We start from the raw sequence: 14,365 nt of genomic DNA, 5'->3' as shown, positions 1-14,365 counted from the left end.
GATGTTAGAAAAAAACTTATATTTTCAAGAATATATATATACCTTTGTAAGCTGGGCCAGAGAAATAGACGCGGAAGAGTCATCAATCTGTTCACAAAAAATTAAACACACATTCAAGTTCCAAACTGAAAACATCTTAAAGTGATCATTTAGCCCCTATTGACACTTAATGTTGAAATATTGGGCATTTTCTTAGTTTTCTAAAGAATGTTAAGCTTGAAAACGTAGCTCAGCCTACTTCATTCTTCTCTAGATATTTCACACAGTTATAAAAAGCTATCAGTTGGAGGGGAGGAAGAGGGGACTCAATTAAAATGAAAAAATGTATCACACAGAAAATCTGTTCGGAGTGTCGACTGAATACTAGGAGTCCCATGTCTCCCTATGGTCTCTAAATGTGACAATACTCAAGACAATGTACACTGGAAGAGAGAATAAGAAATCTAATTTTCCTGCAAGGCCATTATACAACATTGTAAAAACAAACAGCCCTTTAAGGGCTCAGATAATTGCTTTAATAAATAACAGCTCCCATATAATTGCTACTTCTTTAATTTTTGAAAACATACTCTTCAGTCTGAGTAAGTTTGTTTATTCTCTCATACAAAGAGTAATAGCTTCTTGTCAAAGAAACCACAGCTTTCTCAGGGCAAAGATGTTAAGTCAAAAAAAGGGAAAACAATGGCACCCTGAGGAGAAGGCCAACAGAGCTGTCACTTATTATGATGGACTCTAATATTTGAAGAAAGTTAATTTAATCACACAGAGCAAGTGTACATAAAGGATATAAGAGGGCTTTAAAAAAGGTATTTTAATGAGTCTTAAGCATTCTGCCCCACTCACTAACTGCCAATTCTCTAACACTGAAGAGGGGGAGATAACTGGGCATATTTGAAGAGGCATCTTTGTGTAAAAGATGTATGGAGTCAGGAGAGAGCCACCTTCATAAACTGTTCTGTGCAAAGAGGAATAAAACATTTCTCTTTCAAAGTAAAATAAAAATAAAAATGTATTTTAAATTGAACACTAATTTTTTTCATTTGATCCTCTGAAATGATTTTAATATCAGTTTTTAAAAAAATCTTCAGCAAACAATCTTGAAGATATGATTTCCCTACAGCTTCCTATGTAGTAAGTGGGTTGCTTAGTTAACATGTCGTAAGGTCAGAACTCTTCATTTAAAATGGAGAATGTAACAAGATGTCTGGATCAAAGAAAAAAGTCTTCATCAGGTATTCTCTTCCAGAGAACCAAAAGTTTTAAAATAAAAGCAACATGACTTAAGAGCCCCAAAGACAAATGTAACCAGTCTCAATATGAAGTTCTTAGCCAATGCCCACACAGTAGGGATTCAATAAATGTAAATAAAAAATAATGTTGGCTAAATATAAGACACATCTCACAAATATCTTAGGGTTTTAAAAGTTAATTTGATGGATATTACTGGGATGTTTATTCAGACAAAAGGTTCTTTGCTCCACATTAAGGAACTGACTATAAAAGAGTTCATGATGCACTAACCCTATAACTTAATGCATAACTACATAATTTGCCAATGGGTTATCATTTTTGTCCAGCTTTAAAGTATTTTTTCCTTTAAGAACTAATCTCAAGTGGTAAGTAGAAAAAAACCTCTAAATAATACATATCTCTTTTTATCTAAAATAAGTTCTGACCTACTCAATCTATTTTAAAGATTTTATACCAACCAGAAGTTACTTGATTTTAAGTAACAAGAACTAGACAAATTGCTGTCAACCATCATCTATACTACATTTCTCACCAATAAAACAAATAGTCTTTAAAAATAGCCCATTACTATCTAGAATAGAATATAAATACTGATGATTTCCTTGGAAAGAAAACAATTATATTAACTTTCTTACCACTGGAACTAAAAAACTTAAGAATAAAAAAAAAATCTTCCCACTCCTAACACTTAAGATATAGTATCCTTTTTGTTTTTATGCTGGGCTTTTGTGTGCTTTTAAGCTTTCTGCCAACTTATTAGTATTATGTATTTATTGACTTTGAAGTGGTTTTAGATATGCAACTGCACCTAAATCACCTTTTTACCACCAAGTAATCACTATTGCCCCTAAATATCTTATAGCCCACAAAGAAGTCAAATTTACCTCAAATTTAGAAAAGCAAACAAATGTTTCCTACATATAGCAAGGTGTTCAGAAATGAGCAAAAAATGTTGACAAAGAATGGTTTAAAAATGATTAGGAATTTGTATTACTAACATCAATAAAAATAGTGACTCTTGGTAAGATACTAATGGTAAAAAAAAGTCTGCCACTTAAAGTCCTCACAAAACTGACTGATGCAGACCGTAGACATTAAAATTAACCCACCTCCCTGTACCTAATTAGGGGTCTTGTTTTGGGGAGCAAGGATCTAAAATCTTTTATGCCAATTATATTAGCTTTTTGAAGTTAAAGAATCCTATAAAATGCCACTCTGATATTTAGTTAGCAAGAAGAACATCCAGCTTTGGGATATCAACATGGATGGATGACTAAAAACAAGACTGGGGAATATGGAAACAGCCATCCATTCTTGATTAGAGTTCGCTTCCATTACCAAAACTATACATTTACTTTACTAATCAGGATAAGAAAAATTTGGCTTAGCGCCTCTATTTACTTTGCTTTTGTGAATGTGTACAATCCACGTGACTCTAAATCTCCTAAGATGGGCACTAATTATGCTTGATGAATATATTCTCATCTTAAATGCCAGCAAATGTACCCCAAGCAAATAAATGATGGGGACAACAAGGTATCTAATATCTCTATTTCAGATAATTCTACCTAAAAATTAAAGCCACTTTTAAAGTATTAAAAAAAAAAGAAAAGAAAAGAGAAACCTAAATAAGCTTAAATAAACTGCTTCTTATAAATGTAATACAGACATGCCGGAACACACAAGGCTAAAAGAATGTTAACTTTATTTATGAACATGTGATTTGTGTTTATACACATGCTAATAAACAAAAAGGAAATAACTGTTTTCAAGAAATAAAACTTCATCTGAATTAATTTAAATACTATATAAACTGTACTTTATACAAAATGTGTTACATTAACTACTACAGTCACCAGGATAGTCAATCTAATTTATGCTAGCATTTGGATACATAAAAATCAGTTTTAAACCAATCACCAGCAAAACATAAGCTTGGACAGTTTTTACAGCATTATGCTTAAAAAAAAAACCAAAAAAACAAAAAAACAAAAAAAAAAACCCCATATCCAAAAAGAGGAAAAAAAACCCCAAACACTAAGACTTTTGATCTTAGAATCACTGTATTTAGTTCCACAAGAACTAAAGGCCATATACTCTAAAGAACAAGTCCAATGTTCAGATATTCTATATTATCATGTTTAAGATCCAATGATCCAAGGTTAGTGAAATGCCTCATATACAAAGAGCAATAGTATTTAAAAAGTATATAATGTGAAATAGCAAGCAATACCCTTGAATTCTAAATGAAGATTTTAGACATCTTGCATTGTGTACAATATCAAGCCTGGGCATTAAAATGTTTAGAGAACCATTACATTTACAGAACCCAATTATGATAGACCTGTGTTATGAAACAGATGCTTCACCCCACAACTTAGGAATGCTGCTACTTTTTACTTAAGAGCTCAAAGTTAAAATGGTATCACAAATTAAGTTAATCTGTGATTACAAAAATTAAGCTTAACTTTCTTCAAACCAGTTATCCTGGTTAAGGGGAGTTACCTCTGATAAGGTACAGCTTTCAATGGCCTAAAATTAACGCAGCATTTTAGTATCTTATAAGAGGGAAATATTTTAATTTGGACATCTGCACTAACTAGATAGAAGTGGAAGATCTCATTAAACTTTGAAAACAATATAATCAGTTTATATAAACTCAAAATCACTAAGACATTTATATATTCATAGGGGGCCCCAGGTTCAGGTTTCACTTTATAGTACAGATGTAAACAAAAGAAGGAGCTCAAAATGCCAAATAAAGCAAGACTAAATAATAAAGCTGCATCAATGGTCTCTGGAAAGCTCTTTTCTATGATGTGTTTGAACTTGGAGAAAGCATCAAACTTTAATATAAGCTTTGCATGTTGCTAATGCGTTTTTGGAAGCCATAAATCAGGCAGGAAAAAAAAAACTAACAAAAACTAAGTGATACAACGTGAAAATGGCAAAATATACACTCCAAACATTTTTTATTGCAAGAAACAAAAAGCACACAACAGCCTGTACATACATACAAAATACTAACTATAGACAGACAAATGTAGAACATGTCATCATGTTCCTTAGTGTAAAACCTAAACGATCTAAAAAGGATCATACATTAACTGTACAACACAGTGTCATACAGGGATAATGCTATCATATTTAATATGAAACAGTGTTACGGGCACAAATTACCCATTTCTACAAAATAAGTGTGCAAGTGATGCCACATATTATCCATATTCAACTGAGCTGTCATCAAAATACATTTTATTTACAATATGTACTATGATCAGTTGGATATTAAGTTCTAAAATGATTTACTTCACTGCTACATTATAAAGGTAAAAGCAATGTGTAGAAAAAGTGTGAGATTGTGTTTTTACATACTGCTTTTGTAGTTGCCATCGCTGGTTCAGTTCGACTTCTAAAACACAAAATAAAAACAAAAATTAACATTAGCTATTTATGAATTTTTGTGCTAATAAATTTTAACACATTATCTTCAATAATACATTTTTAGGAACCTAATTTTCCTTTGGTATAAATATTTAACAGCCAATTTCTGAATGAATAAATTACTCTGATTAATCTTTACCACCTTTGAGCAGTTTTAAGATAGATTTGTGGTTTGGAAAAAAATTCCATACTAGGGAATTCAAAAATAGGTGTACCTTGCCACTTAAAACAAATGTTTTCTGAAAGGTAGTATAGGGATTTTATGTTTAGAAATGTAGTTTATTCTTAATAAACTGAAAATTTTAAATTATATAATTTCCCAGTTTCTGAATGCGTAAATTTTCACACATCAGGAAGACCGCTGTTGTTAACATTTGTAATTTGAATCCCTGAGAAATTGCTGTGCTCCCAAAACTAATTTTCAAATCTGGAGGGCCAGGCTGATAGCTATTTTCATTTTTCAAATGTCTCAAAACAACAATCAAGGTTTGAACAAGAGGCCAAGGTGAGAGGATCACTTGAGCCCAGGAGTTTGAGACTAACCTGGGCTGTAACATAGTGACCCCATCTCTTAAAAAAAGAAGGAAAAAAAAAAAAACAAACTGAACAAAAATTCTCACTCCCAGAAAAACACAATATAATCAGAGTATTTTAGTTAAAAGAACTGACTTAAATGGCTGTGTAGAACTGGACAATTTGATGTTTAAAAGACATAAACCCCAAAAGAAATTATTTTAATCCACATAGGAAAGGGGAAGAAGTTGAGTTGCTAGATTATAGCTTTTTAATGCTTAAAGTTTAAGGTATCTTGACTATGGAGAAATGTTAGCATCTAACAGGAGTTTCTAGGTGTGTGTATAATTTGGAATTTGAGATAAAAAAAACTGAGCTTTGATTTTCTAGTATTTGCTCAAAAAAAAAACTGAGATGCATTTTATGAGGCAAATTTATTACAAACAGAATCCTATATATTGTACATTAACATATAATTCTGTGTAAGAGGCAACTTATTTTGCCATGTACTTCAAATAATTCTTAAGAGTTTCTATCAAAAAATCTACAGAAAATACGTTTGCCATTTTTTAAAAAGCACTTGGTTAATTAAAGTAAAATTTCACACTGGATTGTAGGAATTAATTCTCCCCATAAATTTATAATTCTTAGGCTGGGTGCGGTGGCTCAGGCCTGTAATCTCAGTACTTTGGGAGGCCAAGTTGGGTGGATCACCTGAGGTCAGGAGTTTGAAACCAGCCGGGCCAACATGGTGAAACCCAGTCTCTACTAAAAATCCAAAAATTGGCCAGGCTTGGTGGTGGGCACCCATAATCCTGGCTACTTGGGAGGCTAAGGCAGGAGAATCGCTTGAGCCCGGAGGCTACAGTGAGCCAAGATTGTGCCACTGCACTCCAGGCTGGGCAACAGAGTGAGACTCCATCTCAGGAAAAAACAAAACAAAACAAAACAATATATATATACACACACATATATATATAATTCTTAGAATCATTTAAAGTTAAGAACACACACCATTAAAAGTTCACTTGGCAATTACAACAAGGAAAGTATTCAGCTTTTTAAAGTAGCTACTATATGGAAGATACTGCACAAAAGGACCTCTAAGTGTTAAGATATGGAATATAACTTTACAACAAACTAATGAGAAAAATCTTAGAATACTTGCCCATATGAGGTAAAGCTCCAAGAAATGACTTTATTTTTACCTTAATTTCAAGAACACTTTCCATTCCCTAGCACTGGCAAATTATAGAATTTTTCATTGACTCAAAATAATTTGTTCCAATTTCAAACAATACTACCTAATTCTAAGTGAAAATCACTACTCTTTAAATAACCTATGTTGCTGCCCTTTTCACATATTATAGTTCTGCTATCACTACTGAAATTGCAAGAAAGCAGAGAAAGTTAAGGATATAAGGTTTTAATCCTGCCCCAGGTTAGTGAATACCAGCTCCGGACTAGTTGTGAGACTGCTCTCTTCCTACTCCAATAATGTGCATTTAGCATGTGCCAGACACTATTTAATTCTTACAACCCTCTAGAGTTAAGTACTCACGTCCCTATTTTATTTTTGAGGAATCTGAGGCACAGAGACTTACCCAAGGTCCAAAGTCACACAACTGGTATGAAGCAGTAAATGGAGTCAAATCTAAGCCTGATTTCAGTGCCCATGATTATAAATCCTATATACTTTATGCCTCTCAGCCAAAGCCCCTTATTGATAGAGTAAATGTTAGCATTACTGAATACTCTTGATGCTGTCAAAATATTTAGGACCGATGTCTACAACACCAAATTTTTGTGGTGAAGAAAACTGAAGGAACCCCCACAAAAAAAAGTAGTCAAAGAAAGGCACAGAAATAATGTGAATATCACTTTCTTGTATCTGTAAATACTGGCCATATGGAGAAAAATTTTTCCTAATAATGGCCCTCTCACAACAGGCTAAGTCAATTTAACTGGGGGAGGAAATCAAAAACAAACGAACAAAGAAACCTACTATCCTCACAGTCTTGAGAAGATGTATTCATTAAGGTTAAAGTAATGAGTTCAGTTCTAAAATACAGTTTTTTCTCACAAAATTAAAAAAACTAAAAAAAAGTCTATTTTGAGAAATACATGAGATTTGATACTTACATAACATATGTCTTGCTTGTAGATTTAACACCTCCGATAGGAATTCTTCTAACAATTACAGACGAATTCTTAGGAATCAGAGCATTATCATCAGTATATTCTGTAAATAAAAAGAATCGAATTTCCATTTGGGGATTTGGGTGCGTAACCAAGAATTAGAAAACTTCAAATATAAATTTCATGGGAAATGAACTTAAATATAATAACTACAAGTTCCTTGCAACTAGATTACTGATATAGTCAGAACAAACATCCAAAGCCCTAAGAGGGCTTCTTTTCAAAGGACAACCAATATCAGCAGGTTCTTGGCTCTAGCACTTCTACTTTTGTGGAACTCCAAATCTCAGTAACACCGTCATTCTTTAGTTTAGTCCGAAATGCTGAACATGTGAATGGAGAAAAAGCTGTTATTCGGAATGAAGATATTCTGTCTCTCCTAGTCCCTAAACGTTAGTTGAGTATTACAATCCCTGCACTCACAGAAATTATTACTGAGGAAGATAGACTAAAAATTAAATTATGACGTTATGAATAAAGAGAAAATGGTTTTCTAATAAGGAATGAATAGTGGAATACAACTTCAGATAGAATGTTGATTCCAAGAAAGCCCCTTGGAGGAACTTCTACTGGATACTTAAAGACTGAGAACCCAGCCAGATACGGGAAAAAAACTGGTTGAGGACTATTTCAGGCAAAGGATAAAAAAAGCATGTGGAAAAATGACACGAAACGGCTTGAAGAGCCTAAGAAAATAAAAGAGAAGAATGACAGAAAGGTATAGACCATACACTGATTTATATTTTGTTTTGAAGTGCAACAGGAAGACACTGAAGGATTTTAAGCAAAGTGATTATTTGCTTTTTGTTAAAGAAAAAAAGACTACTGGCCAGGCGCGGTGGTTCACGCCTGTAATCCCAGCATTTTGGGAGGCTGAGGGGGGCGGATCACGAGGTCAGGAGATTAAGACCATCCTGGCTAACACGGTGAAACCCCATCTCTACTAAAAATACAAAAAAATTAGGAAGGTGTGGTGGTGGGCGCCTGTAGTCCCAGCTACTCGGGAGGCTGAGGCAGGAGAATGGCATGAACCTGGGAGGCTGCAGTGAGCCGAGATCGCGCCACTGCACTCCAGCCTGGTGACAGAGCAAGACTCTGTCTCAAAAAAAGACTACTGTGGCACCAATGTGGAGCACAAACTGTAGGAGAACAAGAGTAGAAACCAGGGGACTAATAACCAGGCTGCTAAAAAATCCAGGTAGAGATAATGACGACCTGTGTTATGATGTGAGAAATAAAGACAGAATGTTTGCAGGTAGGATTGACAAAGCTTGCTGATGGACCGAATATGGGGGAGATGAAGGAAATGAAGAAGAAAGAGGAATCAGGCCAGAGGAATCCCTGGGTTCGTGGCTTCAGTCATCGGATAAACAGTGATGTCACCTTCTGGGAAAACCAAGAGGGAGATGAATGGATCCTATTTTTACACTCCTTGGGCTATTTGCAATACTTGTATAAGAATGAAATTAAGAAAATGGACCTTAACTATGGTAAAAAGATTTGCTACAGAAAGAATCTGTAAAATTACCAAAAAGAAAAATTACCCAGAGATGCAAAAATGTATCCATCTCCTTTAATCACACAACCAGGCCTTTTTATTGTCATTAAGTTTACTTGCTTCACTTAAAGTTACTCTGCACAAAGTGACTATCTCTGTTCTTCCGATTATTACGCTTACCACATATGTAGGCATATTTGGCTTTTAATGTATATTAATTATTTTTAGTCATAATGCTAATAGTATTGTTATAAATGAAATTGTTCAGGCAAGGGTTATTTTCTATATACTTCAAGTAGAAGGCGCTATCTCACAGGCATTCAATTAGAGGTAGGCAATTTCCTAGATTTAGGCATGCCAATGTAGGACTATAATCTTTATCTTGGACAGTTCATGATAGCCCCAAATTCCAAGGAAGCTTTGAGTCAGAAAAACAGAGCATGGGGTGACTAGATTTTTTTAAAAGTTAATTCTAGAAATAAAACTTTGTGTCAAACACCTGACAGGAAGTTTCTGAATATGTAACAACTCAATGCACTCACAAGAGCTTTCCAAGACAGCTTATTAATTTGATTAGCACCGTACTGTGTCAAACTAAAAGGTGCCTCAATGCCCTTCAAAACAGATGTTCTAACTGACTTTTTAAATACCTGAATTACAATGATTTCTTACCCCTCAAAGTATCTTTCTAGGGGTAATAAAGACACTTTGGGGGTATTTCATTTAAAATACCTCCTTAACAAGTAGTCTGTTGGCTTCAAAAGACCCTTTCTGCTTGCCAGTTTTTTTGACCCCAGACATGAAAGGCATGGATGAAATGAAAAACAGAATGAATCCGAGAAATGGAGAGTAAGAAAGATAACAAGGGTCATTTATAAACACTTCATATTCAGCTTCCAAACCTCTCACACTTTAATTTCAGAATGAAGGATGTTTTGTTTTTTAGGGGTCGGTGTGCAGAAAAGTTTCTCATATATAACAAAGATTACTTGATATTCATTTTGAAATACAGTCTAGAAACAAGCAGGATTCTTGTCTAAAATCCATGGAATTCTGACCCAAGCGTTTCAGTCTTATCAAGATTTAAGGGTCCTACGCCAGGCACAGTGGCTCAAGCCTATAATCCCAGCACTTTGGGATGGCCTTGGGAGGCCAAGGCAGGAGAACACTTGGGCTCAGGAGACCAGCCTGGGCAACATGGCAAAACCCCCATCTCTACCAAAAAAAAAAAAAAAAAAAAAATTACAATAAATTAGCCGGGCATGGTGGTGTGTGGCTGTAGTCCAGCTACTTGGGAGGCTGAGGTGGGAGGATCACCTGGGCCTGGTAGGTTGAAGCTGCAATGAGCCAAAATTGTGCCATTATACTCTAGCCTGTGAGGATGTGTCTCCAAAAAAAAAAAAAAAAAAAAGATTTAAGGGACCTAAACATGCACATAATTCCAAAACTGTAAGGAAATGTTTTACAGAAACATGGTAGATTACGGATTTTAAAATTATAAGAATGAAATTAAGAAACTGGACCTTAACTGTGATAAAAAGATTACCATAGTTTTCTTTAGTAAATATGTTGAATATCGGTGCTAAAACCAAATGGCATTCTACTCAACTGCCTTGTGACATTGGATACTATTTCCCATAAAACTAGTTAAGTAGCTACCACCAATATCTCTTTCTCTCTTAATTTGAGGACTGCATAAAATACACATTTTCTCCCTCAAAGCTCCCTTTTCTTAACAAACCGAACATCAAAGCTTTCTCCAATAAAGGGCAGTTCACATAAATATAAAAAAGAAAATGTGCTGGGCAAAAACACATTCCTGGCTTTCTGGGTTTGAATTACGTATCATTTATTTCCTGGGCTAGGAAAAAAAAATTGGTTACACAAAGTCACAAAACTCTTAAATTTCCGGACAGGATTCTTTTAACTATAACTTACCCAGTCTAAAGTTGCATTCACATGCCTGTAATCCCAGCCCTTTGGGAGACCCAGGTGGGTGGATCACTTGAGGCCAAGAGTTTGAGACCAGCCTGGCCAGCAAGACAAAACCCCATCTCTACTAAAAATACAAAAATTAGCTGGGTGTAGTGGCGCATGCCTGTAGTCCCAGCTACTTGGGAGGCTGAGGCATGAGAATCGCTCAAACCAGGGAGGTGGAGGTTGCAGTCAGCTAAGATGGTGCCACTGCACTCCAGCCTGGGTGACAGAGTGAGACTCTGTTTCAGGAAAAAAAAAAAAAAAAAAAAAGCTGCATTCAATTGTTGGGTCGAAAAGATGGATAACGCCTAGCCCTAATGATTCGATTGTGTAATACTCCAGTAAAATATGAAACCTGAATATATGACGATTAAAATTGCCTTAATATCCTTTAATTCCATTCATATTGTCTCTCCTCTCATTCATAAATACTCAATATGTCAAGATGGCCCAAACTTCTTATAAACCCATCTGTTCTGTGAAATGTGACTGTTGTAGTTAAGGGATGCTTGTGAGGCACTTAAATAAAGCTATTTCTCAACTGTTCATGACCACCACCAGTTTTTCCTCTCCTTAGGCAGAGGATTACACATAGCTCCAATTATCAAAGGGTATGACACTTGTTTTTAAAAGGTGGGGAAGCAGACAGTATTTTCACATAATATCATTTGAGCAAATAAATTCTTCCTTAATATTTGTGAGTCATGATATGCCAGCACTGCTGTTCCTTAACCTAATACAATTATACTTAGGTCTGCATTGTAAATGGAAAACTGGTCTTCTACATGACAAGATTTACTCTACCTAAACTACAGGCTGGAGGTGGGGGACCTCCCATTTCAACTAAAAGAATCCATGTCACACCTTAAGTGTGATAAAAATTTAGTGACTAAAAAAATACCCTAACCTAATTGTAACTTCACTTCTTCTCATTCCATCAGTAACTTTTAGAACGCCGAACTGCTAAAAAATACACATCAGCATTACTGATCTGAGAAAAAGAAACCAAAACAAGTTCAGAGTCAGGAAAGACTGCTTGTCACACTTATCTACTGTTAAGTTCCCAATATTATCAAAATACTTTTGAAAAGGAGAAAGAATCTAACGATTCTTATCAGTGGCTTATTTGTACTCTATGGTAGCAGCCTATTTTTCAGTACCTTAGTATCAACAGTCACGTAAAATCTAGCAACTACTACTTTAAAAAAAATCAGTACTTTTGATCTTCACCGAATTGATAAATCTTAAGAGTAATGTGATGAACTAACAGTTTAACTACTTAATTGCCGTATTACTAATTCTGGAATTGACACACAAGACAAGAGCGGTGACATCAGAACATTTCAAGATCCAAAAACAATTCCAATACTGATTAAATCCTCAAAAATATTAAAGTTCAGATCCCTTCTCCACAACACAAGCAAGCAACTCCAAATAAATAAATGCGAGGAGGGAGGAAGGCAGGACATAAAATTTGCCATCAAACTCCACAACGTTGTTAGGTTAGAAAATTGTTTTTTTGTTTTTTGTTTTTTTGCTGATTGAACAAACAAGCTTTGCACAGGCTCTCCTGCCCTCCTGATGGAAAATAAGTTAGAAAACGCCCTAAGACAAGCACTCGAAGAGTCTAGATAGCTATCCCCCTCTCCTCCCTCCCTCATTTTAAAAAACAGCGAGAAGAATAATCAGGCTTCCACGTTTTGGGTTAGCCTGTTACAGATGACCCAAGTATGCAGAAATAAAATAAACCAGTGAAACTCCAAGGCCAACTGCTGCAAACCTTGGCTATCAATGAAAGTTGTATCCAAAGTACTAGAACGAACAGTCCCCACTAGAGACATAATGGCGGTTAGCTTCCTGCCAGGCACCTTCTAGCTAGTATCTCTCTCCAGCCACCAAATATCTTAAGACCAAGCGGCCCTTACCTTCTTTCGTCTGCGCATTGGTGATCTGCAGGTCGCAGTCGGCAGCTTTCAGCTTCTCTCTCCCCATAATCTGCTTCTTTAAGTCGCAGAGGGAGATGTGGAGCCCATCAAAGGTGACGGTATCATAGTTGAGTTTAGAGGAAAATTTATAATGCACACAGGACATGGTGCCAAGGGATTCCTAAGGTTCAGCGAGGAGACGTGGACACTCTCAATATACGTATATTTATAAACTTTAAGAGCAAAATATGTACACACAAAACACTCAAAGACACCGAAGGACCCTAAGGCCTCAGATTAAATACCCCCCAACCACAAGCAGGGGTTCGTCAGAACAATAATCCAGAGACCCCCCGATACTCAGAATCACTTCATGGGGGAGGAGGAGGACGAGGACGGGGAAGAGGGGAAATCGAGAATCCGCCAACGGGCACAATGTCACCCGGCTGGGTCCCCCTCGCTCATGCTAAGGGGCCGGCAGAGACGGGGGGGCTGGCGGTGCAGTCAGTAGCGGTCAGTCCACACGTTAAGAGTCCGAGCGACCCCACGGGGTCAGGGGTCCATAGCGCGGCCGCACCTCCCGGCGGGTCGGTCTCTCCGTGGATTGGGGTGACCCAGGCCCCGGGAGAAGGTTGAGGGGAGAGGGCCTAGGCCCGGAGTCCACGAGCGGCCTCACGCCTCCTCCTGGCTTCCGGACGACCGGCGTCAGCTTCCCCAGGCCCAGGCCCAGGCCCCCACCGCACACAAACCCCTGGCGCCTGCTCCCCGGAGGCCACGAGCGGCCCCGCGGCCTAGGCCGAAAACGCGCGGTCGGCGGAGGAGAGGCCTTCCCGCAGGCCGCCCCCGGCTCCGCCTCCCCCCGCCGCCGCCGCCGCCTCGGACACAAAGCCGGCGCTAGGCCTCGGCGAGGCCTCGGAGCACTTCCTCACCACCCCGGGCCCCAGCCGGCGGCCGGGTGGCTTCGGCGGACCCCGGGGACACCGCCGAGGCTCCCTGACGCTTCCTCTCGCCGGATCCTCCGCGCTTCGCTCGCCTTTCGTTTCCGTCGCCTTGAGGCCCGGAACCGCGAAAACACGCCCGCAAGCTGCTGGGCAGCGGCTAGGGCTTCTCCGGCTCCCTTTTTGTGTTGCCCCACTGCCGCTCGGGGGCCCTCACCGAGCGGCGGCGACACCTCCAAGCCAGGCACTATGGCGGACGCGGCCTGGCTTCGGACGAGCGCCCCACTGCGGGGTCTCTTAAGCAGGGATTGCACGGGCGGCGCGCGCGAGGCGGGGCTGGCGTGCGCGGATAGGCGGGCCGAGAGGCGGGGCGGCTGACGTCACAAAGCGCACGGCCCGCCCACGTGACCCTGCGCTTTGTGACTCCAAAGCGCGGAAACTGAAAGAGCAGGGACAACGGGAAGAACCATCTGCTTCAAAAGGGAGGGGGGTTGCGCGTCAGGAGGACCGGCTCACAGGGAGGCTCGGTGGGGAGAACTCGCCTTGCAGGGGCTGCGTGCAGTTTCCACTGCAAAGTGGCTTGCCTAGGGGTGGCCGGCTAACTCCCCCTTCCCCACAGG

General features: G+C 38.3%; 1 protein-coding gene across 4 annotated transcripts in view; it reads right to left on the bottom strand.

The window, feature by feature from the left end:
* Positions 1 to 14,056, bottom strand: part of RBBP6 (RB binding protein 6, ubiquitin ligase) — a 33,328-nt gene extending 19,272 nt beyond the window's left edge. For all 4 annotated transcript variants that reach the window (XM_034950907.3, XM_034950908.3, XM_003813697.5 and 1 more), the window contains exons 1-4: positions 12,808 to 14,056; positions 7,351 to 7,450; positions 4,627 to 4,663; positions 43 to 87 (exon numbers count right to left, since the gene is read on the bottom strand). In XM_034950907.3, the coding sequence (XP_034806798.3) occupies positions 43 to 87; positions 4,627 to 4,663; positions 7,351 to 7,450; positions 12,808 to 12,973 (348 nt within the window). In that variant the 5' untranslated portion in view covers positions 12,974 to 14,056. The remainder of the gene's footprint in view (positions 1 to 42; positions 88 to 4,626; positions 4,664 to 7,350; positions 7,451 to 12,807) is intronic.
* Between the last annotated feature and the right edge of the window lie 309 nt (positions 14,057 to 14,365).

Source organism: Pan paniscus, chromosome 18 (genome assembly GCF_029289425.2).
Source record: "Pan paniscus chromosome 18, NHGRI_mPanPan1-v2.0_pri, whole genome shotgun sequence".
Lineage (NCBI taxonomy): Eukaryota > Metazoa > Chordata > Mammalia > Primates > Hominidae > Pan > Pan paniscus.
Note: the sequence above shows the minus strand (reverse complement) of the source record. Positions and strands in the feature narration are given on the sequence as shown.